Source organism: Trichechus manatus, unplaced genomic scaffold (assembly GCF_000243295.1).
Source record: "Trichechus manatus latirostris isolate Lorelei unplaced genomic scaffold, TriManLat1.0 scaffold00007, whole genome shotgun sequence".
NCBI lineage: Eukaryota > Metazoa > Chordata > Mammalia > Sirenia > Trichechidae > Trichechus > Trichechus manatus.
The window spans coordinates 23,200,181-23,227,085 of NW_004443943.1; the positions used below are offsets into that span (position 1 = coordinate 23,200,181).

The window sequence follows — 26,905 nt, forward strand, 5'->3', positions numbered from 1 at the left end:
CCAATGTCATAAAACAGCATGTGTGTTACTGTTACATGAGAAACTATCTGTTCTGTAAGCCTTCACCTGAAGTACAATAAAATATTAAAAAAAAAAAAAAATCCACTTAACATTGGGGGAAAATAGGTACTGGTTTTCTTTTGTGGATAATGAAAATGTTCTAAAATTGATTGTGGTAATGGCTGCAGGACTATGTGATCATACTACAAACCAGTGACTCGTGCACTTTAAATGAGTGAATTGTATGGTGTGTTTAAAAAAAATCCAGTTAACAGATATTTTGCAGGCATTCTCTTATTGCCAGCACCCCGTTAGATGCTGGACCTGCTACTTGAAGCTCTAACTCTCTTTTGCCCTTCTAAGAAATGGGGGGTGGCGAGGTGAGGATGGGGAGGGGATGGAGATAAGTGCCACTATAGACATTTCCTAGTGGCCAACTATGGCATACATTCTTTGGGAAAAAAAGGCAGGTAGAGGCTGCTAATCTCTTTCGGCTTCCTTCTGATTCCAGCCACCTGCAGCCTTTTGGATTTGGTGAGCTTAATACTAAGTTAGATGAGCCGAAAGTGCTGCCAAGAATTCAACAAGGAAAAACTTCATCAGAAGTCTGTAAATTTCCAGTAATGGTTCCTCTGGCACGGCCAGTTAGTGTCAGTTAGTTCCTGGAAAACAACATGTACGGATGGGAAAGGATTGCTCAGCAGCGAGGAGGCGGATCTGCCCAACAGCAGGTAGACCACACCAGCTCACTAAAGGAATCCCGTCCTAGCCTAGTCCAACTTTCAAGTCCAAGTTTCTCCTTTTAAAACCCCAGCTGTCACAGCCGCTGGGGACTGCTTCCAAAAGAAAAGGAGACTTTCACTGCCTCGCTGCCTAAGCACTTAACTTGATGAGAAAAAGCACCCTCCCCAGGGCCACAGGCCAGCCCATCTCTGCCAGTACTCCGGAAGAGGTAGATATTGCAGGCAAAGGCAGTTAGAGTAAATTACAAAGTATTTCTAAATAATGTTGCTGCCCAAATCACTTTGTAATCCTTTAACTAGGACCCTTCACTTTGTCCGCCTGGGTGATGTCTTCACATTTTCATCTTCACCATAATGGTTCTTATAAAGGAGCCCTGGTGGCACAATGGTTGAGGACTCAGCCGCTAACCGAAAGGTTGTCGGTTTGAACCCACCACCTGCTCCGCAGGAGAAAAGACCTGATAATCTGCTCCCATAAAGATTACAGACTAGGAAACCCTATGGGGCAGTTCTACTTTGTCCTAGAGGGTTCCTATGAGTTGGAGTCGACTTGAGGGCACACAACAATGGCATGCCAGCCACTGTCCTAAGACTTTACTTGGATTATCCCCAGGATCCTCTGAGTTAGGTACTATTATTAATTCCGTTTCACAGATGAGAAAACTGAGGGTCAGAGAATTTAAATCTCAAACCTCTAAAAGGGGGTGAGAAGGGTTGCACAACTCAAACAATGTAATCAGTGTTACTGAATTGTACATGTAGAAATTGTTGAACTGGTGTATGTTCTGCTATGTATATAGTCTCAACAGCAACAACAAAAAATAAAATAATTTAAACAAAAGTTCTAAGAGGAAGCAGGATTTGAACCTGGCAGTCTGTGACCTTGACCTTCCTTATCTTCTTAATTGTCATCATCATCACCTTCACCACCATCTAAAGGAACTTGTCTGTTTGGGGCGCAATTCTGCGCACTGTACAATTTTGATTAAATGGACATCAAACCTGCTCTCTGGGAATGTCAACTGCACCCCCATTTCCAAGTTTGGAAACAGACACATAGGGTTGAAGATCAAAGGCTCAAAGCATAATGCAACTCCATGGAATAGCCAGGCTTGGCTGTCTGGCTCACTCCATCATTTCTGCTCATTTGGGCGGCTGTCCCTGCCCAGGGAGCCCCACGGGGGGGTCAGGCAGCACCGACTGGCCAGCCTGGCCTTTCTGAACTTCTCTCTCCACTTCAGGGAAAGGAGGAGAAAGGGCTTTTGTATGCATTGTGGTGGTACAGAATGCCCAGAAGACAGTTCTGCATACGAAAGTGTATTGTTGGAGTAATTCCTCTGGCAGAAATAAGGAAAGGGGGTCCAAGGTGCAGGACAGTCTATAAGATTATTGGATGAGTTCTCTCCCAAGCCACCTTGCTCCTCCCTTGAGATGCGATCTCCTAAGTGCGCTCTGAAACTGAAAAACCAATTTGAAATCTTTAACCAGCCATGAAATGTTCTCAGTCTACTTACAGTTCCCTTTCATAGCTACACAGAAACCCTGGTCCCCAACTGCCTCCCTCCAAGGAGACTCTGGGGCTGGAGAGAAACTCCACAGGAGAAGAGGTGTCAAATTCCTAAACTGCAATCTGGTTCCTGGGCTTAGAGGAGGAGTTTAATAAGGATATCAAGAAGAGGAAATGCAGATGAGGACACTACAAGTGGGCTCCATGGGGAGTCATAAAGGGTTCATTCATAAAAAGTTATGTGTCCATTCTGCCTGGATTTTCACACACTGCCCTGGGAAAATATGCAATGCACAGTTTTTCCGAGCAAGATGCATACTTTCACAATCCGCCCTAATCCGCTCTGCCTCCTGCCAAAGGGGCATTGACCTGCCTCCTCCCGGCAGATTTCATGGCACTGACCCCTCCCAGGGACCAGCTCGGTCCACACAATGCACTTGTTCCAAACACAAAAGTTCACTAACAACTGCATTTGGAAACATCAGAGCAGGCCAAATAGTTGGCAAAGGAGAACTCTTGCAAATGAAGAGTGACGGTTACAGGCACTGGGCCATGCCTTGGCTGCAGCACACTCAACACACACACATATACACACACTATAAAAGTGTAAAGTATGAGGGGGAAAAAAAAAAACACCCTACTAACAGCACAAGCTCCACCTTCTAATTAATGAATGTGTGACCTGAGATACCAGGATCTGTAGTGAGAACATTTTTTGCTTCTATTTCAGAAGAAAAGAACTATGTACTGGAAATCTCTTGGCTTGTGCCCATTCTCAGGAACGTCCCTTGGCCCTCTCTGGGGAACTTCAGTAACACAGAGCTTCCTCGTGAGCCCTATAAATCTATCGCTTTCCTGGGGGGATATAGAGTTGCCAGATTTAGCAAACAAAAATACAGGAAACCCACTTAAATTTGAATTTCAGAGACACAAGAGATAATGGATTTTATCTGACAACCCTAGGGAGACAGGCTTCTCAGATTCAGCAGTCCCTCTCCCCATCACCAGATCTGTGTTCTGCTCTGGTGTCAGTCACTACCTGGCTGTGTGGACTTAGGAAGTTGGCCCACATTTGGGGAAGCTTGGTTTTTTCTCGAAGGTGTGGGATTAGGTGGCACAATGGTTAAGCACTTGGCTGCTAACTGAAAGGTTGGCAGTTCTAACCCACCCAGCAGCTCTGAGGGAGAAAGACCTGGCGATCTGCTTCAATAAAGATTACAGCCTAGAAAACCGCATGGGGCAGTTCTACTCCGTCACATAGGGTCGCTATGAGTCGTAATTGACTTGAGGGCATGCAACAACAACAAGGCCTCTGCCAGGCTTTGATTCCATGTTCCCATGAAACTCCTACACAGCTTCTTCTTTTTTTTATTATAAAGTAATTCCTCAATGCATTCTTATAAAAGATTCAAAGAATCCAGAGGTATATATAAAGCAAACATGACGCTCCCCACCCTCATCTCCCCACTTCCTCTCTCAGAGTTAGCCACCTTCAACAGTTGGTGAGCATCCTTTCAGTTCCCTTTCTATGAATCTGATGCTAGACCGTGCACAGGCACATGTAATTATAGGTAAATGGGATCATTCCCCTGGCCCAAATTGTGCAGATTCTGATTCAGTAGTCTCCCAGGAATCTGTAGTCATAGAAATCATCCCAGGTGATTCTGGTGTTCAGCCAGGCTTGGGAACCTCTGCCACTGGTAATTCAGCTGGGAGTCAGTCCCTGGGTGGTGCAAATAGTTAACAAACGTGCTCGGTGGCTACCCAGAGGTGCCTCAGAAGACAGACCTGGCAATCTTCTGAAAAATTAACCATTGAAAACCCTATGGAGCACAGTTCTGCTCTGACACAGATAGGGTCACCGTGAGTCAGAACTGACTTGATGGCAAATTATTTTAATCTTTTTGCTATACCGTGTCAGCATTTCCCATAAAGCATGCCTCCCTCTGGCAGCTAACACACACCTTGTCTGCTCATATTAAACAGGAAACAGAAAACCAGGGCCAGCAGTTTCCAGCCTGCCATTGTGAGGTGTAACCCATTTGTCCTGCAGCGTACTCACTCCTGTCTGTGCCTGACTCGAGGCCATCTTCTTGGCTTGCCTACCTGGACCGCTCAATACCTGAATGATTCCTCCTAATGGTGGTGTCTTAGTCATCTAGTGCTGCTATAACAGAAATACCACAAGTGGGTGGCTTTAACAAAGATAAATTTATTCTCTCACAGTCCAGTAGGCTACAAGTCCAAATTCAGGGCATCAGCTCCAAGGGAACGCTTTCTCTGTCGGCTCTAGAGGAAGGTCCGTGTCACCAATCTTCCCTTGGTCTGGGAGCTTCTCTGCGCAGGAACCTCAGGTCCAAAGGACGTGCTCTGCTCCCAGCACTGCTTTCTTGGTGGTATGAGGTTCTCATGTCTCTCTGCTTGCTTCTCTCTTTTATATCTCAAAAGAGATTGCCTTAAGACACTGTCTAATCTTGTAGATCTCATCAGTATAACTGCCACTAATCCATCTTATTACATCATAGTGATAGAGTTTACAACACATAAGGAAATCACATCTGATTACAAAATGGTACACAATCATACAATACTGGGAATTATGACCCAGCCAAGTTGATAGATATTTTTGGGGGACACAGTTCAATCCATGACAGGTGGCAACCTGGTACCCCACTCAGAGCCTGCCTGGCCGCTCCCCAGCTCTGAAGAGCTCCTGTGGGTGCACATTCCTACCTGTTGTTCCTCCAGGAACTTGAACTTAGGGACTGAAGGGCTCGGGTGCTCTTCCCGTGGGTAGCTAACCTGGCTGGCACTCCTTGGCCATACAGAATCTCAATATCTGCCAGATACCTTTGGGTCCAGCCAGACCCTCTGTTCCAATCTCTTCTGACCTATCCCATCCTTGGTTCCTCCAAATCCGACATAAATTCTTGGCCATGAAACCCCCCAGCTTAGCCCTCTCCTTTCTTTCCCATCTGCATCTTCAGTCAGCTGTCCCAACAGCAGCTCGCTCCAGGCTGGCCATTCACAGCACAAGAATTATGACTTCTCTGCCCAAGTGAAGACATGACAGGGACAAAGTCCTCACTGAGAGCTTAGCCTCGTCCAACCTGGGGCCACATCCTACAGATCGCTCTAGGAATGAAGACAACCCACTCTCAGGCAAGACCCTTCCATCGGGCTCCTTGTAAATCTACTTCTCTCTCTAGCTCCACCATGACTGCCATTTCGGGCCGAATGAGTTCCAGTGTCAACTCCTAGGACACTGAAGCCATCTTCCCTGGGCATCCATGATGATTTCTCTTCTGGTGACCAACCTTGAGTGGACTAACCTTTCTCTTTACACTCACTCCCCCTTGCCTCTCACTCAAGTTCCAAGCTACCTTTTCATGATGAGTTCCTGCACTGTGTTCACAAAAATAATACATGCTCATTGTAGAAAATACAGTTAAACCAAGAACGACAGTAGAAAAAATTTCTAAAAAGCACACTCCATCATCCGAAAACCATCACTGTGCATCATTTATTTATATTCATGATCATAATTTTACTTAGATGTGTATTTATATTTATATTGAGATGACAAAACGGTTTCTTCCAGTTGAATTCAACCTGCACAATGCTTTAAACAATTTTGTTTGAAATGATTTTGGACAGGATATTTGCTCTTCAGTTTGCCACATTCCCACCACTCCGTATCGCATTATATCAACCTCATTTTATTCATTTATGCTTTATCCCTGAAGGCATCTGAGTTTGCAACACCTGCATAATATACATATAAATGTGTGTTTCATCAAAATGGAATCCTATTATCTATTCCACTTTGTAACGTACTTTTTTTTTCATTTAACAACATAAAATGAACATCTTTCTGTATTAATAGTCACCTCTAACATGCTTGGTAAAATAGAGGGTCAGCAAAAAAGGAGAAGACACTCAATGAGATGGACTTACACAGTGGCTGCAACAATGGGTTCAAACATGATAGCAATGATTGTGAAGATGGACCGCCACGTAACTGGACAGTGTTTTGTTCTGTTGTACATAAGGTCGCTATGAGTCAGAACTGACTCGACAGCACCTAACAACCACCTTTAACATTTTTTTTCCAACTTTATTTTTAATAGATGGATAGTTTTCCATTGAGAGGATGCATCATAATGTATTCAGCTAACCCCTACTGTTGAACATTTAAATTGTTTTCAATTTTTCCTGCTTCGGTGAGCATCTCTGTCGCTAAAGCTTTGCACACTTCCTTAATTAGTTCCCTAGGATAAACTCCAAGAAGAGGAATTGTTGGGTCAAAGGGTATTCACAGTTTTAAAAGCTTTTAACATGGGTGGCCAAATGGAGGGTTCAGAGTTTTACAATGACACAGACCCTTGAGAGCTTCCTGTGCCGCCATCAGGGCGGACCCTTCCCAACATTAACAGCATTGCACAGAACATCAGAGCACTGTTTCTCAAGGCTTTCTAATGGCAACTCACCCAAAAGGGGGGCTTTTCTCCAATAACCATCCCGGACCTCCACGTAATCGTACCAGCACAAGCGGCTTTTAAACAAATCCATGGATGTGAAGTTTAGGATGATCTGTAAAGAGTTACCATAAAGTGAGTTTTGGCAGCAGAGCCTGAGGAGTTTGGAAAGATACATCTTGAATTCTTGCGTTCTCATGTTACCCTTTAGCATACAGAGCTCTCAGACCACAGAAGGAGTGTCTTCTGGAAAATACTCTCACAGGAAACCCTATGACATTAAATAATAAACGTTAAGCAGGATGGTGAGTAAACAGAAGAAGATGGGTCCTTTGGTTCTGTCTGGGGAGTAATTTTAGCTTTTGAAGTCACAAGACGGTTTACAGAAGGCAAGACACATGAAAAAACACTGGCTGGGGTGCACTGAGACTGGGGATTTGGAAGGAGGTAAGGGGTCAAGGAAGTTCAGAGATACGGAGAGATCTTATAACATCATCAATCATTCCAAAGGGTCCAGGGTTAACCCAAGTGCATCTAAGCACTTCCATGATCAATGTCTCCCCGGCCATGACGCCCTCTTCTGAGGTTGGTGTGTCGAATAGCCTTCCTACAGTTCATCCACTCATTCATTCATTCATTGCATCACCATGTATTGACTATCTACAGGGCGTCAGTCTATTGGTCAACTGAGATAGAAAGATCAGTAAGACAGGTTTCGTGTCTGCAGGGAGCTCAGAGAACAGAGGGAAAGGCAGATGCAGCAAGTGAATTAGAATGCTACGGTATAAATGCTAAAAAGAGAGGGATGGTTAGAAAGAGTATTTTGGCAGCCCCAGGGAGGGAGAAATAAATTCTGCCTGGTGATACTGGAGAAGACTTCTTAGAGAAGTGGCATTTAAACTAAGGGGGATCAGGGTTCAGTGGGCGAGAGAGTATTTAGGAGACAGGGGTAAGCATAGGCAAAGAGGTGTTTGGGGAATTGTACTGTAAGTCCATGGGGGCATTGATGGTTCAGTGGTAGAATTCTCGTCTTCCATGCAGGAGACCTGGGTTCAATCCCTACCCAATGCAGCTCATGTGCAGCCGTCCCTGTCTGTTAGTGGAGGCTTGCATATTGCTATTATGCTGAATGAGTTTCAGAAGAGCTTCCAGACTAAAACTAAGACTAGGAAGAAAAGCCTAATGATACATTTCCAAAAATCAGCCAACGAAAACCCTATGGATCACACTGTCCAATTCACAACCAATCATGGGGATGGCACAGGACTGGGCAGCGTTTTGTTTTGTTGTGCACGGGGTCACCAGGAGTCAGGGGCCAACTCGAGGGCAGCTAACAACAACAACACTGTAGAGCCAGAGTAGGTCAATGTATGTGTCTGGAATGAGGAGGCAGAAAGGGCAAGGACACTGAGCAAAGGCTGGAGGGTGGGAGGTTCCGACGAACTGGGAAGGAAGGTTTCAGTTCTTCTGTACACCCCTAAAGTCATTCAGTGAATGCTTCTGTCACTAAACAGGCAGGTACTTAGCAGAGGGGGCTGGGTGGTCCTGCAGACTGGGCCTCGGCACACTGGCGCTGCATGGATGACCAGGCCTTGGTCCCCCTGGCAGGCTGCCCAGAGCAGCGTTCAGGATTTTCTCCTCACCCATCACCTCTCATTCAAGCTCCACACGCAAGGTCCCATGTCTCCTCCTGCACCAAGAAGCTACGGGTTGTCAAGACCCAGCTCCCAAGTCTACCCTCTGCCCGTGCTCAACATATCCCTGTTCTGTGATTTCTCGACTCTTCTTGCTCTCCAGGCTCCTTGCTCTGCCCCAGGCCCTGCACCGTTGACCATTCCTTTTCCAACTCCAGGAAGACCTTGCTCTCAGCCAGTTCATCTCTCTTCAACATCTCCACTCTCTCCCCCTCCACTGGTCTCTTTCTTTTGTATTCAAATAGTCCCATAGTTTCTCTTTCTCTAAGTAAACCCTTAGGCTAGGGTGGGCTGCAGGTCATAGGTTCCAAGGCCCTTCCTGCCAAATCTAAGAGGCTATTATTTGGCCTCAGTCTCTGGTGTCCATGGCCCCTCTACCTAGAATCCCTCCTCTTCCCGGTTTTCACCACGCTAGCCGAGATGCTCTCACCCTTGTTCTCTCTCTTCAGTTGGTCTTGTCCTCCCTGTGTCCTGCTATCTGGGAGAGCAACTCACAACAAAGCACTTCCCTTCCAGCTTCCCTCTGAGACATCATCACCCCCATCATTCAGGTGCAAAACCTTGGTGTTACCTTTATTTTCCCCCTGTTGTCTAACCCCGCCCTCCAGATCTGCTCAGCATCCATTCTGACATACTTTTTTCCTTTAAGATGTTTTGTGTTCCTCCTCTCCACCCCAATCTCGCAGCCCCTTCAACACCCTCTTCTGGAGTGCTCCCTCTGAGATGATTCTTGGGCTCCTCCCTGCCGTGTCCTCATCCATCCTGCACACCAGGGTTCTAGATCAATCTTCCACTTATATCTCATGTTTACCAGATCCCACCCCTGCTTAGAAAACTTCAGTGGCTCCCTATACCCACCTCTCAGAAATTAAACTCTCTGCTTACTTTCCAGACCCTGAAAGATATCTTTATCTACCAGTGTTCCCTTACACATCCATGTTCATGAAACCCTGCCCAGCCCCACCTCCTCCCTGGATCAGTCTCTGATCGCCCAGATGGATTCAATCTGTCCCTCTTTGGGACTCCTTTCTCTCTCTCTCATAGTGATTCCAGAGCAGGTGTTTTTAGAGTCACACAGATCTGAATTTGCATCTCAGTTCCACCCCTTACTAGTTCTGGAATCTTGGGAAAATACTTGTCCTCTTTGACCTTTAGTTTCCCCATCTGTAAAACAATCCACACATCATTAGGTTGTTGAGGGGACTGCAGGAGAAACTATATAGAGTGTATACCGTTGTGCTTGGTACATAAAGGCACTCAATAAATGGTCATTTTAAAAATCAAGCCACACTGAGTATACACATAAAAAAAAAAAAATCTGTTGCTGCCGAGTATATTCCAACTTACAGTGACCCTACAGGAAAGAGTAGAACCGTCCTCCCTAAAGGGCTTCCAAGGAGCAGCTAGTGGATTTGAACTTCTGACCTTTTGGTTACCACCAAGCACTTAACCACTGTGCCACCAGGGCTCTGAGTGTATATATATATAGAGTACCATAAACCAGATACACTAAGTGGTCCACACAGGCTCCTATCTTGACTGATGTTGACAGTGCCCATTGCTTCCCTTGGAAAAGCCCTACCCAATGTTCAGGTCCTAGGACAAGTAGCGCCTCCTTTTCCATATAGTCTTGTGATCTCCTAGGAAATAAACAGTCAGTACCAGAAACTAACAGCTCGTCCCTATGTTGTTGAGTGTGTATGTGTTTGTGTGCGTGTGCATGTATGAGTGTGTGTGTGATGTCCCTCTTTTCCTTCAAACTAGACCAGTGGTTCTCAACCCTGCTTGCACATTGAAATCACTTGGAAGCTTTGAAAAAAATACTGGTGCCCAGCTAACGTCCCTCCTTCAATTAAATCAGACTGCCTATGGGTGAGAGGGAGCAGAACTAAACTCTAAGTCTCTTGAAGACAGGGCTTGTACCCTAGATTTCTTTTGCATACCCCACAAAGCTAGCACTCAGTTTAAATAGCTCAGTAAGGCTTGTCAGCTGATTGCAATATAATTCTTTAGCTTTTGCTTTAAAAATTACAGGAAGGAAATGTTATTACAGCTTCCTTGGTAACACATTTATGATCTGAATGAATGGGATAATTATTCACGCTAATTATTTTAAGCATGTTGGTGAACCATAAAGACCATAGGGGAAGAGGTGATGAACAAGAGGTGATACTTGAATCAATCAAGTTTGCTAATTACTAGCAGCTCTAGGGAAAGCTGTGTGAAGCAGAAATTGAAATAATTGGTGCAGGAATTTCAATGATGGATATTCTCCCTGCCCTCAGTTAACGCTAATATTTACGTCTTGATGAATCTAACACAGTTCAAGCATATCACATAGCCTCTTCTGTGCAGGGCAATTCAGCAATTTGAGGACCCTTTCCTTCTCTTCCTCCCCCTTCCTGCCTCCCTCCTTTAGCACCTCCAGCAGGCACAGGGACAGCACATTTACCCAATCAGACAGGTCTGGAGTCTCTTGGGCTCTGGATGACAACCACACAGTCTTAAATGCTTACAGCCACAGGAAGGGTGTGTGTGCGTGTGTGTAAATGCATGTTTAAATGTCTATTAGCTTGTCTCCTTTGTGTAATAACATAAGATAATGGTAAGCATCCAGGCTCCCAGAGTCAAATGGCCTGAGTTCAAATACCAACTCTGCAACAAACTAATTGAGTAGCCTTGGGCAAGTCCATTTCCTTATCTGTAAATGAGCATGGTTATAGCACTTACCATAAGAGGTTGTTCTGAGGATTACTATTATAAGAACTCAAGAAAAGGTTTAAACACGGAAGACAACATTCTTTGATGCTTACGAGGGTGGGGAAGTCACAATTCTGTGACATGTGCTATGATAGGTAGGATTGTATGGGGGCTATGGGAACACAGGAGGAGTCCCTTTGCCTGGACCCAAGGGACAGAAAGACTTTCTCAAAGATAATTTAATTTAGGCTGAGACTACTTGAAGAACCCTTGGATTTGTAGAGTGATGTAGAAGAAAGACATCTTTGATGTCTCTGGAGTCTAGAAGTCCTCAGTCCATTTCCCAGCTCTATATCTTACTAGCTCTGTGAATTTGGGCAATTTTCTTAACGGTGAGCCTCAAATTCCTCATCCATATAATGGATATAAGACTAGGCATCATGCAGTAAGGTCAAGAACAGCACCACCCTTGGACCAAGACAAAAGAAGCCCATGCCCTGGACTCAGCTTTAGAGGATCATGGAATCTGTAGGGCCAAAAGAATGTATCCAATCAGAGCTTGTGTCACCCCTTGTAGACCATGTTCCAGGTAGCCAGGAACCTGAAATTCCCTGTTCAAACAGCCCTGAGCCCGTTTTCAGGGTGTGCAATTGCCTCTTCCCCAGATCCATCCTCCCTAGGGTAGACTTACACCTTGGCAAGACTACCCTGCTGGACGGGCAACCAGGGAGCAGCCATTTGCAAGTCAGGAATGGATGGAGAGAGGGTGTGTTCGGGTGTGTGCATGGGTGCTCCTGAGGCCTCTGGTGGCGAGATGGAGTCAAGGTGGGGGAGGTGGGAAGAGAAGAAGCATGTAGCCGTGGGTTGGGAGTTATTTCTCCCCATATTACCATTCTAAATTGGATCCTCACCTTCCAGAGCATTGTTGTCATGTGCTGTAGAGTCTTTCTGACTCACAGTGACCCTATACGACAGAGTAGAACTGCTCTATAGGGTTTTGTAGGCTGTGTGGTGCAATGGTTAAGCATTTAGCTGCTAACCGAAAGATTGTCGGTTTGAACCCACCAGCCCCTCGGCCAGGAGAAAGAATTGATGATCTGCCCCCATAAAGATTACAGCCTAGGAAACCCTCTGGGGCAGTTATAATCTGTCCTATAGGGTTGCTATGTGTCAGAATCGACTCCACAGCACACAACAGCAACTACAACCTTTAGGGAGCAGATGGCCAGGTTTTTCTCCCACGGAGCTGCTGGTGGGTTTGAACTGCTGACCTCTCAGTTAGCAGCCGAGCACTTAACCACTGCACCACCAGGGCTCCTTCCCAGAACATTAGGACAGTGTATTTATTGAGGTAGAGCATAGAATCTACTTTATTTCACAGACTGTTAATTTGATTTATAGCTTTAAAATATTCGGATATTTAGTACGTAGACCTCCATTTGAATGGGTGAGATTGGTTGAGAAGTTCATAAATAATTCATGTAAAATGCCTAGCACCATGCCTGGCACATAGTAGTGCTCATAAAATAAAAGCAGTTGTTACTGCTAATGATTCCTCAAGACTAGACCCAATTCAAAGAATGCTAGGTTATTTGTCGAGGGGACTTCACACCTACCTTTTCCCCTGGAGTGACCGATATCCTCCAAACACAGTGGGAGTAAGAAGGGTAGCCATTTGGGAAACCAGGTGCAGAAAAGTTCCCTGTTGTGTCCTGCAGGGTCTCCCCACATGCTGCACAAGCAAAACAACAACTGTGATTCTGGCCTGCACACGTGCTCCCGCCTCAATGGTTGGCGAGTAAATACATCCCTCTACAAGCCAAAGCCCTAGGATCCCATTGGCAAGAAGCCCGTCAGGCAGATTTACATTTTTTTCTGGTTAACAAAAGTGAAAGTAGGGTCTGGAAGCCAAAAAGTAGCACCCCTAGGGTTTCTTCTGAGGCTCTCTGGACTGAATGTGGCCTAGAGCTGGGTCTGAATCTCAACTCTCCAGCAGGCTGTGTGGCTGTAGCCAAGTTTCCCAGCCTTGCTGGGCCTTAGTTTCCTTATCTGTAAAACAGATGGAGAGCCACATCAGAGGGTTATTGAAATCCTCTGCATTAAATGAAATGGGTCAGCTTCATGCCTGGCACATAGTGAGAACTCCATCACAGCCTTTATAATTACTACTAATACCCGTGGCACAGAATATGAAAGCACAAGTAGGTGAAACAAAAATAATTTTAAAAAAAAGCTTTGAAACAGCTCTTAGTTTGAGCCTTGCCTCTTCTTTCTGGTACCTACCTCTGAAAGATCTACCAAATAGTCAAAAAGACAGAAAAAATCAACAAAGGCATGGGAAGCTGGAATATTCTACTGTCAGGCTCTTCTGTTCTTCAATGTTTGAGGGTGGTCCAGTTATGAGTGTAAAACCCAGTCTTGATGTATATGAAAAATATTTCCCATAATTTGCCCTCAAAAAAAGTTACCTATATGAGTACTTGGGGAGTCCCTGAGTGACACAAAAAGTTGACATGTTGGCCACTAACCAAAAGGTTAATGGTTTGAGTCCACCCAGAGGTACCTCGAAAGAAACGTCTGGTGATCTACTTCTGAATAATCAGCCATTGAAAACCCTACGGAACACAGCTCTACTCTGACACACATGGGGTCGCCATGAGTCAGAATCCACTCAATGGCAACTAGTTGGTGGTTTATGAGTACTTGGAGGTTGCACGTTTTGTATTCATTCCCCTGACACCAGGGATTCAGACCCCAAATGCAAAGACACGGACTTGCTAAGTGCCCCTCTGTTATGGGGCCACACCAAGACACGGGAAACCGGCATCCTTTCCTCCCTGCAATTCACCCGCTGCATGGCAACTGCCCTTGCTTTCAGTTACTGCTTAAAACTCCTTGAAGCTCCATGTTTTTCAGAGCTGCCAGAAGGGCCGTCTGGAGAAGCACCTATCATCAGCCTCAGGAAATCCTGGATATCAGGGCTTCAATATCATGTTACTGAACAACTGCCAGCCAGCATGAAGATTATGCCGGGCAGTCAACGCCCCCACGGGTTCCATGGAAATTATTTTAGTATAATCATCCACATTCTGCAAGAACAGATACATTACTGTGTGGCTGCATGGTATATACCAGCTGCCCCAGATCCTTTGGTGAAGTAAGTGCCATACACATTATAAATAAATAAATGCGATGGCATTTCCCAGAGAATACTCTAAGGTTTCCCTTTCAGTTCAGCTATCTGATATGTGTGTCCTGTATTTGAGCACACCACCAGATGACTGATAACTGGATGGACATATTTCCTAGAGTCTCATGATGGAGCAAGCCCCAGATGGTCCTTTGCATGTCCCGTGACCCTGCTTAGTAGGACAGTGTGACAGTCCAGATTTTCTAAGATGGCTCCCTTTCACATATTCTGTCCCGTGAGCAAACCATGTGTCTGGTTTGGGGGTTGGGAAAAGATTATTGAATCTGTCAGTAATGGAACTCCGTTCTGCATACCCAAGACACCGAAATGCATTCTCTCCCATCAGTGGTAAACACCGGCTGTTGTGTTGAAGCTCAACAGCTTAAAGGAGCCTACGGGAGCTCGCTCCCAGGACAGTGTTGGGTATGATGATGCTGAAGACAAGAGGATGGAGGGCAGAGAGGGCAATTCAAGGGCAGCAGGCTTCTGAGCTGACAGAGACCCCAGATTACCGTCCAGTCTTCAATGGCAGACTCCTGGTCACTGACCAGCACCTTGGATGGCTATGAGAGCCCCAAGACCATAGAAACAATCTCATTTATAACACTGAGACTTCCCTCACCGTCCAGTGTTTGGGAAGCTGACTCTCACCTTCCCAAAAACATTTCCTTCATTCTTTGTCTTCCTGAAAACCCCCTTGGCTCTTGTTTCTCCGATTCCATATCCCCTATTCCCATAGAAAGGAGAAGTGTTCTTACTGTAATGGAGAGCAAACTACATTGGAACCCCTTTTACTGTTGTTCCACTATGCCTTCTTCCTTTTCTTAACACCAGAGCTTTGCCAGATAATTCTAACAGCCTTCCCATAAGTTAAACTGTAGGCTCCAAGACCTATTATTCTTCACTCTCTGCAAACATTTCACCATTCTGGCCTTCTACACTGTCGAAAACCAAAAAACCAAACCCATTGATGTCGAGTCAATTCTGACTTACAGTGACCCTATAGGATAGAGTAGAACTGCCCCAAAGGGTTTCCAAGGCTGTCATCTTTACAGAAGCAGATTGCCACATCTTTCTCCCATGGAGCGGTTGGTGGGTTTGAACTGCAGACCTTTTGGTTAGCAGTCGAGCAGTTTAACCACTGCACCACCGGGGCTTCACTACACTGTCTAGCATCTCCCAATACCTAGCACCTCCCAACAGAAACAACCCAGAAATTGTAGCTGCCAAGGAGTAGCCTCTTCAGGTTCCCCAGGCTATTTTCCCACCAAGGGGAAATGTTTGCAAACAGCAGCAGAGCTGTGCTCCGAAGGGATGCTTGGAAGTACTGGGAATCCCCATGATTTGTAGTTACCTGGGCATTTGTACAGCTTCCTGGCTTGTGCTATGTCTCCCTGGCTGAGCCGCACGCGCTGGCCAATGGTTGGCCTGACGCCATTGTCGTCACGACGGGGGAGGATGGTGTCTAAGAAAACTCCTCTACGTGGAGGAAAAAAGGAGAAAGAAAAATCAAGGCTGTCAGGCTGTCAGTGCTGGGATTTACAGTCTTCATTTCCCTGACCATAACCCCATCAACATTCCTACCCCTGGCCTGCCTCTCCCCAGGCTGGCATGACTGAAGCAGTTTCTTCCACTTGTGCTTGCATTTTAGCATTCCATTTCATCAGCTGCCTACTCACTTTTCAATGGGACAATGACTCTGCCAAGTTTAAAAATATGCCCTAGCCCAATGGCCTAAATGCTTCCTTACTGATGTGTACTGAGCATTTCCACAAAGCCCTGGCGGGCTCCCAGGGCAACCTCATTGCACAATTACAGGGAGCACCCATGCAGAGACACTGTGGTGAGTGGCGCCCCCCAGAGTTGTGCAATGGGCAGTACTTGGAGAGGCCCCAGGGAGAACTTGGGAACCAGTGAGACACTCAGTGGCTGGTGAAAGTGCTGGCTTATGAATTGGTGAATAATGAGGATCAGAGTTCAGGGGACCTTGCTTTCAAGGTGGGGGAAGTCAGATGGAAAATAAGATGAATGCATAGAACATGAGATAGTAGAAAGAGCCTTGGGCGAGAGATTTCTACGCAAGCTCACCTGGGAGAACTTGGTCAAGTCCCTTTCACTCTCTGAGTCTTGGTTTACACCAAGAGATTGGCCTAGATGATTTGGGCCAACAGGCTGGAAACTCAAGCAAGAGTTGATGTTGCAGTCTTGAGTTGGAAATCTGTGAGGGCATGGGACCTTCCCATGTGGCAGACCCTATGCTGGGCACTTGACCTGCCTCATCTCATTTAATCCCCTTAACACCCTGGGAGGCCAGTGCCATTATTATTACAGCTCCCACTCCACAGGTGAGAAAACCAAGCTTAGAGAGTTTATGTGACTTGCCCATGGTACAGAGCTAGTAATAGACAGCCAGTACTGGAACCCAGGCAGGCCTGGAGCCCACCCCCAGGCACCTTCCTCCTTCCAGCCAGTGCCTCCCATTGTCCAAAAAACAGTGTATTAGATAAACGATAGAGTGAAGAAAACCAGAGACTTCAAAAAACCAAGACGACAAGAGTGTCAGCTCACACAGACAGCTCTTTTGTGCTGGAACTTCCTAATCCACAGCAATCCTGAGCTCCAGGAAGGTGATGGTTTCTGGAAGATGTTTACTACAAGAGACATCCCCTGTGTAAACCACTGCAATAACGGTACCCCTCTTATGTAGGACAACTCTTAGCATTGACATTTTGCTAAACTAAGAAAGAGTTTGGCAGATTCCTTAGGGAATAAAACTGTCAGCTCTGAATTCTTCCAAACAAAGAAGCTCCTGTACCAGAGAACTGTCTCCTCATCTCCTGGATGCTTGCCCAACAAAACCTCCAAAGACACCACTCCCCACAGGCTGGGCCCAACAAAGAGGGATGGGAGAAGAACTGCAATAAACTAGAGGGAATAAAGTTGGAAGGAGACAGCTAAATCGTAAAAAGAAGGGAGAAATGAAGATTGGGTTTCCCATCAGCAGGAATAGCATTCATCCTCCAGATGAGAAATGTTCTGTAGGCTGTTTTCTGCTCTTTTACAGAATAAAACACAATGTGCAGGCCAGCTCCAGGGGACATGTGACCAGAAATAATGGCATGCAGTTAGGGAGGGGGGAGACTTTTGACAAAATGCCAGGAAAGTCCACCAGAAAACCCCCACTGATAGAAGTCCCACTGAACAAAGCAGTTTTCTGGAAATTCATGCAGAAAATTGGCAGAAAGGACCATGCATACATCTACCTGTTACAAGACAGATTTGTCAAAACCATTCTGAACTCTGGGCCAGGGGTGAGAAGGTAGCTGTGACGGATCATTATAATAAACTGTTGTTGTTGTTAGGTGCCATTGAGTGGATTTTGACTTACAGTGTGACAGAGTGGAACTGCCCCATAGGGTTTTCTAGGCTGTAATCTTTATGGAAACAGATCACCAGGTCTTTCTCCCGAGGAGCTGCTGGGTGGGTTTGAACTGCCAACCTTTCGGTTAGTAGCCAAGTGCTTAACCGTTGAACCACCAAGGCTTCTAATACCTCCCAATATCCATATCCTTCTGTAACTTGAAATTGCCGCTTCTCCCATCAAGAGGTGGAGTCTATTTCTCCACTCGCTTGAATCTGGGCTGGACTTGTGGCTTGCTTTGACCAGTAGAAGTGGTGCACTTTCGGAAGCCTGGAGGCTTGCAGCTCCAGGGCTTGCCCTCTGGAAACTCTGAAACTCCAGCCCAGCCTACTGGGATAAGAGTCCATATAAGGAAAACTAAAAGGGCCCCATTGCAAAGCCAGCATCAACTGCCAGATATGTGACTGGCCATCTTGGACTCTCCAGCCCGGTCAAGCCATCAAATGACTGCAGCTACATGAGTGATCCCAGGGGAGACCAAAGAAGAACAAGCCAGGTTGACCCACAGAATCATATAAAATAATAGGTTGTTGTTGGAAGCCACTACGTTTGGGGGTAAATTGTTCTGCAGTAATAGATAATGTAACAGTAGCTGAAGGGGAAGTCTTTCTACCTTCAGTGTCTTCCATGAAGCTGCTTTGCTTCTAGCTGCCCATCACCTTGAAGCACCGCACCCTTGCCATTCTCCCTCCTAGTGATCCTGGGTACTTTTAATGAGGAATTATTACTTCATGGGTTTGGCCGTGGGTTTCTGCTGATCTGTCTGAGAAAATGATTCACTCTGGCAATGCTTGTTTATAGTGGTTATCTCCCAGGGGACAAAAGGGGTGGGATTATGAGCTAGAGATCACAGAAAAATTTTTTTTTAAATTTTTTAAAAAAAGACATGCTACTGCTAGAAAATACTCTGTCCATTTCCCTGTCCTAGTCTCTGTCTTCAGAGCTTCACACAACAGGCACTGAGAAAGCAATACATTTCCTAGGCCTTATGTAGTATTAATTTACCCAAAATTCCCTATGCAGTACATACTTACTGATTCTTCTTAACGATGTGACCACTGCATCTCTGGGTATGTGGAGAGGATTGTAACGAGGATAGTGAGAATTTCTTCCCTCACCTATTCCCCAGTGTTACAGGGCTCCCTGTCCTTTCTCATTCATTAATTTATTCATTTAACAAATAGTTATTGAACACCTACTATGTGCCAGGCACTGTGTTAGATGCTAGGGACTAGATGAAAATGAGACAATCTTGCCCTCAAGAAACTCAATCTAGTGAGGGAGAAGGGACAGCAATAGATAAATTATCAAATACAAAGAGCTATAACAGTGATAGAAACAAGACCCCAAGGTGTAGACTTCTCACTTAGGCCAAGTCGACATTGGTTCCCTGACAAAATTGATTCTTTGTCTCTACTCAGCATCCTGCAGCCCCTGGGGATGATGCAGTGAGATATAGCAATTCCCTGCACCATTTCCCAAGCCCATGAGTCAGCCCGGCCCCAACATCCAAGCATCTCACATCTGATATCTGCAGGGTGGGCTCACATCCTGCTTATTACATTGGCTTCCTGAGACTTCCCCTATGCACACACCCTCCTGGAGTGATTCCCTCAAAGTCTCAATTTCCCAATCTGGAAAAGGAAGCCTTGCCAGTTTCAGATTTCCACTACAGCAATGAATGAGATCATATCTGTCAATATCTCACCTATCTGCACCAGATCAAGAAACCACAACATGAAATGTTTGAGCTGGAAGGGGCTTGGAGAGCATCTCATCCAACCCTCTCATGAGAAACTGAGGTCCAGGGAGGTGGAGATTTGTCCAAATCACACAGAGGGTAAGGGGCAAAGATAAGATTTGAACCAGAAGTCAGGTTTCAGAGCCCATGCTCCCAATTACTGTCTATACCTCCCTCATATAGCAAAGTTCATGGAAAAACTTGGACTAGAACCTAGTCTTCTGACCCTTAGTCCAGTGGTCTCTTCATTACATTACATTGCACCTTGTATCTTCTGAAAAAGAGCCAAGACAAGAGAAAAGAGTCCAGGTGGCTCATCCCCATGCCAGAACCGTGCTGTTCAAGATGCCAATGTCAACAAAACTCTACCCGTTAAAGCTCTGGAGAGACTCTGCCTGGGTTCAGACAGAGATTATAACTAAATCAACCATGTGGCCAGAAGTACCCCCTGAGAACTTGGGAAGCTGAGGCTTGGATGATCTTCCCCAGAATTGTATGGCCTATCAATAGGATGCTTTCAGCAGCCTTACCCAAGAGCCAAGCGGCCCTTGGTAAACAGTTTCCCTTTCACTTCCAGGAGCTGTATGTCTCCTGAACAAATAGTTTGCTTTAATCTTTATAGGCATGGATTGTTTTCCTCTTTGCTATGTCTGCTAGGAATCTCAGGGCAGACATTGCAGCTAACCCCAACAAAGTGTACATGATCTTATGACATCTTTTATTAATACTGTTTATTCTAGGCCTCAGCTTAGCTTTTCTGCCCTTATCACCTCCTTCCCCTAGTTTCCTCATCTATTTGTTTTTTCTTGTTGTACTCTGTGTATATTGGAAGTCACCTCAAATCTATTGTTTGGAATGACAAAAGGAATGAATGAATGAATGAATAAGAAAACAAGCTGGTTTTAAGAGTAGACTGAAAAGAAGATGCCAAGAGAAATTATTTGTGCTATGTCTTGTTTAACTCAAGAGTTGAAAGACCTACAAAACTGGGAATAGCAGGAAAAATGTCATATATGTATCACTTATATGGTCTAGAAGTACAGACAATATTGATAATACTTAACCCCTAGCACAGCACAGCACAAACTTATCAGGACTTACCATCATCCATGACCAGCAGGCAGGAAACCTGGATCTTTGATCCAACCCCAGATACCCGTGTACCCTCAAGCTGCCTGGAACCTCATTTTATTCACCTCTAAAATGAATCAGTGATTTACAGCCCTTCCCAGGTCTGACATGGTCTAGCTTCCAATAAATCAAATTCCTCCTAGGAGAAGTGGTGAGTACCACCTTGCTAACATCAAGGACATGCTTCAGAGGATTCCCTCACCCACTGGAAATTTTACACGGAGGCTCTGAATTATTATCCTAGCCAACCTCTCAATTTTCCTTTACCAGTTTGCTGCTTGTGACATTAGGGCATGATGGAATACCAGCTTCACAATAGGATTCAATCTTATTAGTGGGAACCTGGTTAGATCATATTTCACTGCAGCCCAGAGGCCACTGTATTTCAAGGACAGACACGCCAGCCCTGCTAGAAGCATGCAGAGACCCACTGTCCGCAAACCTCCAGGAATCCAGCCCAAGCCTACGGCAGCCACAGTAAAACACAGACAAGGCATAGCCATAGATTCTGACCTTGAGAAGGTGTTCCGGGCATAGTGCATGATGCTGTCAAAGTCGTACGTCTCTCCCAGAGAGCTCACTTCCCCAGCTTCCATTTTTAAGAAATTATACTCCTGACCTGTGACATAACACTCTGTTAAGGCCTTTGAAAACCAAGGCAGGCACCTGAAAGGAGGCAGAGGAGGGAGAAGGAGGGCCCATAGCAACTTCTGGGATCTTTACTAATCCAATTAATCAAATAACAGGGTTTACAGTTGTTCTTGTTGGTTTGAATTGATAGGGAATTTGAAACTTAGAGCAAGGCCTGTATTCTCCCAACCCTACCACCCAAGGACCAAAAAAAAAAGAACCAAACCCACTGCCATCAAACTGATTCTGACTCACAGGGACCCTATAGGACAGACTAGAACTGCCCCAGAGGGTTTCCAAGGCTGTAATCTTTATGGAAGTAGATTGCCACATCTTTCTTCCACGGAGCAACTGGTGGATTTGAACCACTGACTTTTCAGTTGGCAGTAGAGCACTTCAACCACTGCACCACCAGAGCTCCTTACCAACTGAGCCTCTCGAAATTCTTAAACTGTTTGCAGATATATTGGATATTGATCAGCTTGCCCAAAATTAAAAAAAACAACAACAACTGATCCTGCAATTGAAGGAACAAAGAAAACAAATCAGAGAGTCAAATTCAATCCCAAATAGTTCACAATTCAAACTCTCGAAAGTATTTTTAAGGCAACCATATAACTCAACCAGCTACATTCATGTTCAGCATGAACTTCTATATAAAATCATTTATTTATAAATAATTATTTGACATGAGAAGGCATTTTTAAAAAATCTAGACAGTTTTTCTGCACTGGGGCAGAATATGTTTTATTTCTACCGAGAAGTACTGTTTTTACATGTACACGTGTCCTAATTGGATTTCAGTTTCAAAAAAATGTGTTGCCTAAGTCAGCAAAAATGACTCATGAAATCAACCAGGAGATCTCCTTTTTTTGGCTTATCAGCTTTGATGCTGTAACTGTGTTCTGGTGGATTCTGTTCCTTTTAGGAAATGGAGTGGGATTTGATTGTCCTTTACAACATGGAAAATCATTTCGATCCTGCTCTAACCTACAAGCCATGGCGGATGGCCTCCCACTAAAGGCCACGAATGTACAGTGGCTGTGCTGGTGACAAATGCCTTCACAAAAGAGCTGTTGCCTCCATACTTCATAAATTAGCATGGCCGGCTCCCAGCAGCCCCTCTCCGTCACCTCCTGCTGACTCTGTGGATACCTCTTTCTGGCTTCCAGACTCCACGCTGTCCTCCTACCTGGCTGGATGTTTTCTCTGATGATAGTGACATGTTGGTCTCTGTCTGGTCGAGTGTGTTCATGCCAGAACCCAACCACATGGCCCAGCTCATGAGCCACAATACCAAACTTGTCACAGTTTTTCCCAATGGATATGGCCTGCGGACCTCCTCCTCGGCGTCCAACATAGGAACAACAGCTGGAAAAGTACAGAAATGCCCAGGTCAGCAGGTCAGAGAATATCAAGAGGCAAACACCTCCCCAATTCAGAAATTCCCTCCAAAAATGGTTCTTGACCTGTTTGGTGGTCATGGATTCTTTTGATAATCTGAAGAAAGATATGGCCTTCCTTCCCAGAATAAGCCACATGCCCTACACCCCCTTACCTCCCACCCTCAGTCTCTGCTGGCCCATCCCTGATGACAAAGAGAAGAGACAGGAGAAGAAGGCAGCTGAGTCTCTGTAAAGCACAAATCTTGGTGTCATTAGGGGCCCTGGTGATGCAATGGTTAAACACTCAGTTGGAATTCGAACCCACCAGTGGCTCTGTGGGAGAAAAGACACAGTGATCTGTTCCCATAAAGATTACAGCCTCGGAAACCCTATGGTGCAGCTCTGCTCTGTCCTGCAGGGTCACTATGAGTTGGAATCAACTCGACAGCACACAGCAACAACAACAAAGACGCAGATCTTGATGCCATTAATAGAGGAGCTTTAGAGATGACTCCCTTTCTGGATACAATTACTTTTTCAAATAATATTTATTACTGATTCCTAATACAGAAAGACATAAAAAAGAAATTTAAATGGCTCATAATCCCACCACATAGATAATCTCTGTTGTAGTTGTTGGGTGCCATCAAGTTGATTCCCTTGTGACAGAGTAGAAACGCCCCATAAGGGCTTCTTAGAAAACCTCTACTAAACATTAAAGGAAATGCATGCCCAAATTAAGGAGCCCTGGTGGCACAACGGGTCAAGTCTTTGACTGCTAACCTAAAGGGGCTATTCAAACCCACCCAGCCACTCCTTGGGAGAAAGACCTGGTGATCTGCTTCCATAAAGATTACAGCCAAGAAAACCTTATGGGGCAGTTCTACTCTGTCACATGGGGTCACAATGAGTCAAAATCTACTCGACAGTACCTAACAACAGCACAAATTACAAAAGGTTCAACAGCCCAAAAGATATAAAATGAAAGTGTAATTCTCTCACCCCATCTCCAATCTCTTTATCCAAATAGTCCAAGATATCCAAAGTTAACAGTTTCTTAGATGTCATTCCAGAAAATTTTAATACATCTATATATCCATAAACGTATATAAATATATTTTTAAATTACATAATATCCATTGTGTTCTTAATTTTGCCCTTTTCCTCCTTAATTTAGAGATTTGTTTATAATAGCATATCTATACCTCCCTCATTATTTTCAAAGCTGCATAGTACTAAAATTTATTTAACCAGTCTCCTGTTTATGTACATTTAGGCTAACTCCAGTTTTTGCAATTTGAACAAAACCACAGGGGAAAGGGAGACAAACTAAAACAAGAAAAAGTAAAACAAAGAAACCCTCGGATTCATACTTCCTTGTGGTGCGGTAAATTAGATAAAATGGATAAAAGACATGTGCATTTGAAGTTTTAATAGATACTGTGAAATTGCACCTCCAAAATGTTGTAACTACTTATATACATATATTAAATATACTATGTATTTTTAAATATGTAGTATATTTAAAAACTCTATTTTCCCACACCTTGGTCAACACTGGTTTTATCAGACTATTTTTGCCAATTATATAGGTGAAAAGTCATATTTCTCTGTATTGAGATTAGATAGTTGTTCGTGTATTTTACATGACATTTGTATTTCTTTTTTCCTGTGAACTGAGCGAGCACATCTTTCCCCAGTTTTCTTTTGGGTTGTCCATCTTTTTATTAGTGATTTATAAAAGCCCTTAGTAAATCAGGGAAACTAATCTTTGGATTGTCAAATGTGTTGCAAATAGTTTTCCCACTTCATTTCTCATTGAAGTCGTTTACGTATTGTGTTTATTCGACTTTTGCCATATCCAAGACCCACTGCCGTCAAGTCCATTCCAACTCACAGCAACCCTACAGGACAGAGTATAACTGCCCATAAGGTTTCCAAGAATGTATATCTTTTATGGAAGCAGATTGCCACATCTTTCTCCCGCAGAGCTGCTGGTAGGTTCGAACTGCCAACCTTTCAATTAGCAGTCGAGTGATTAACCACGGCACCCCCAGGGACCTCCCCTTTTGCTATATAGAAGTTTTAAATTTCAATGCTATAAAATGTCTTCACTTTCTTATGTCCTGCTTAAAAAGGCCATCCATATTCCAAGATTATAAATATATCCAGCCTTGTTTCCTTCTCGAGTCCCTGGGTGGTGCCAACAGTTAACAGACTTGGCTGCTAATCAAAAGGTTATTGGTCCACCCTGAGGCAACTGGGAAGAAAGGCCTGGCAATCTACTTTCGAAAAATCAGCCATTGAAGACACTATGGTGCATAGTTGTACTCTGACACGTGTGAGGTTGCCACGAGCTGGAGTCAACTCAATGGTAACTAGTTACTGGTTTTCGTTTCCTTCTAATATTTCCTGGTTTCTTTTTTCTTTTTTAACGTTTACATCTTTGATCCAACTAGGATGATTTTTGGTGTAAGAAGTGAGATAGTAATCCAGCTTTATTTTTTGCACAATGAGCTATCTAACGATCCCAATATTCAAATATCCCAATTGGACTAATCCATCTTTCTCTCACTAGTTTGAAACGCCACCTAAATTCATGCACAGGCATATTCATTTTTGAGCTCTTTTTTATTCTATATATCTATTTTTTCTTAACTTTTAAAATTTTACCTTCATTTTGCATTTTAATATCTTACACATGAGGTGTACATGAGTCAGAATCAATTCAATGGCAACGGGTTTGGTTTTGGTTTTTCATACGGCCACCAGGCCCCATCTACTAACCCCTCCCCTATCTCTGCCATTACTATTTTTTTCTCACGATTTTTTTGGCTATTTCTACATGGCTATTTGTCCAGATAAAGTCTAGTATCATTTGTTCAAGTTCTAAAAAATACATAGTAACACACACACATACATATATCTAGATGTTGGTGCTTAAATCAGAATGGCATGAATTTATAGATTATCTTCTTAGGGAGTACTGATATCATTACTATATTGAGTATTCCTATGCCAGGAAATAGTATGCATTTCCATTTTTACTTTTTTTAAGTTTTCTTAGAGTTTTATCTTTTTTTTAGTATATGTCTGGTGCTTTTTGCATTTTTTAAGTTTATTCTTCAATATATTGCCCATTATGTTTCTATTAAAATTGCAATATTTTCTCATTATAAAAGTATACCAAATTATTTCATGCATAAATAAAAGTAATTAGTTTTTTGTTTACTAATTTTATAATCAGTCAGCTTAGTAGATTCTCCTTTTGTTTCTAATAGTTTTTCAGTTGATTTTCTAGGTACAAAACTACATTAATTTTAAACTGCAAATGTCGCTTCATCCCTGCCAATATTTATAGTGTTTATTTCTTTCTCTTGTCTAATTATATTAGCTACTATTCTCAAACAAAACATTTAAAAATTGTGGTGGTCACAGCCCTGACAGGGAACACAACAGAGAGTTCCTGATGGAGCAGGAGAAAGGTGGGGTACAGAACTCAAATTCTAGTAAGAAGACCAGACTTAATGGTCTGATTGAGACTGGAGGAACCCTGGAAAGCATGGCCCCTGGATTCTCTATCAGCCCAGAACTAAAACAATTTCCGAGGCCAACTCTTCAGAAAGGGATTGGACTGGACTGTGGGACATAAAGTGATACTCGTGAAGAGTGTGTCTTTTAGCTCAAGTAGATACAAGAGACTAAACGGGCAGCTTCTGTCCGGAGGTGAGATGGGAAGGCAGAGAGGGCTAGGAGCTGGTTGAATGGACTTGGAGAATCAGGGGTGGAAAGGAGGAGTGTGCTGCCACAGTATGGGGAGAGCAGTTAGGGTCACATAACAATGTACGTATAAATTTTTGTATGGGAGACGAACTTGAAACGTAAACTTCATTTAAACTACAACAATAAAAAAATTTTTTTTTTTTTAAATTGTGGTGGTCATAGACATCTTCAACTGTTCCTGATTTAAACAGAAATGTTTCTAGTATCATCACTGATACTGGCTTTTGATTTGAAATTATTCTTATATATACATAGATATATATATTCTTATATATACATAGATATTTATAATATTTATTTTTTGTAAGCCAAGGATCTATCTGTGACATCTATTCCTGTTCTACTGTGGGTACTTTTGAAAGAAAAAAAAAGCCTGTGAAACTGTGTCAAATGTCTTTTTAGCATCTCTGAAGATACGAATAAGGCTTTTCTCCTTTGATCTGTCAATATGGTGAATCATATGAACAGATTTCCTAATGTTGACTAAGTCTTGTGCTCGTTA

General features: G+C 44.0%; 1 protein-coding gene across 1 annotated transcript in view; it reads right to left on the reverse strand.

Annotated features, from left to right (window-relative positions):
- TLL2 (tolloid like 2) overlaps positions 1–26,905 on the reverse strand; it is a 174,762-nt gene that overhangs the window by 30,276 nt on the left and 117,581 nt on the right. The window contains exons 6-10 of the mRNA XM_004369972.2: positions 22,428–22,606; positions 21,119–21,224; positions 15,667–15,791; positions 12,739–12,854; positions 6,741–6,843 (exon numbers count right to left, since the gene is read on the reverse strand). Coding sequence (XP_004370029.1) covers positions 6,741–6,843; positions 12,739–12,854; positions 15,667–15,791; positions 21,119–21,224; positions 22,428–22,606 — 629 coding nt within the window. The remainder of the gene's footprint in view (positions 1–6,740; positions 6,844–12,738; positions 12,855–15,666; positions 15,792–21,118; positions 21,225–22,427; positions 22,607–26,905) is intronic.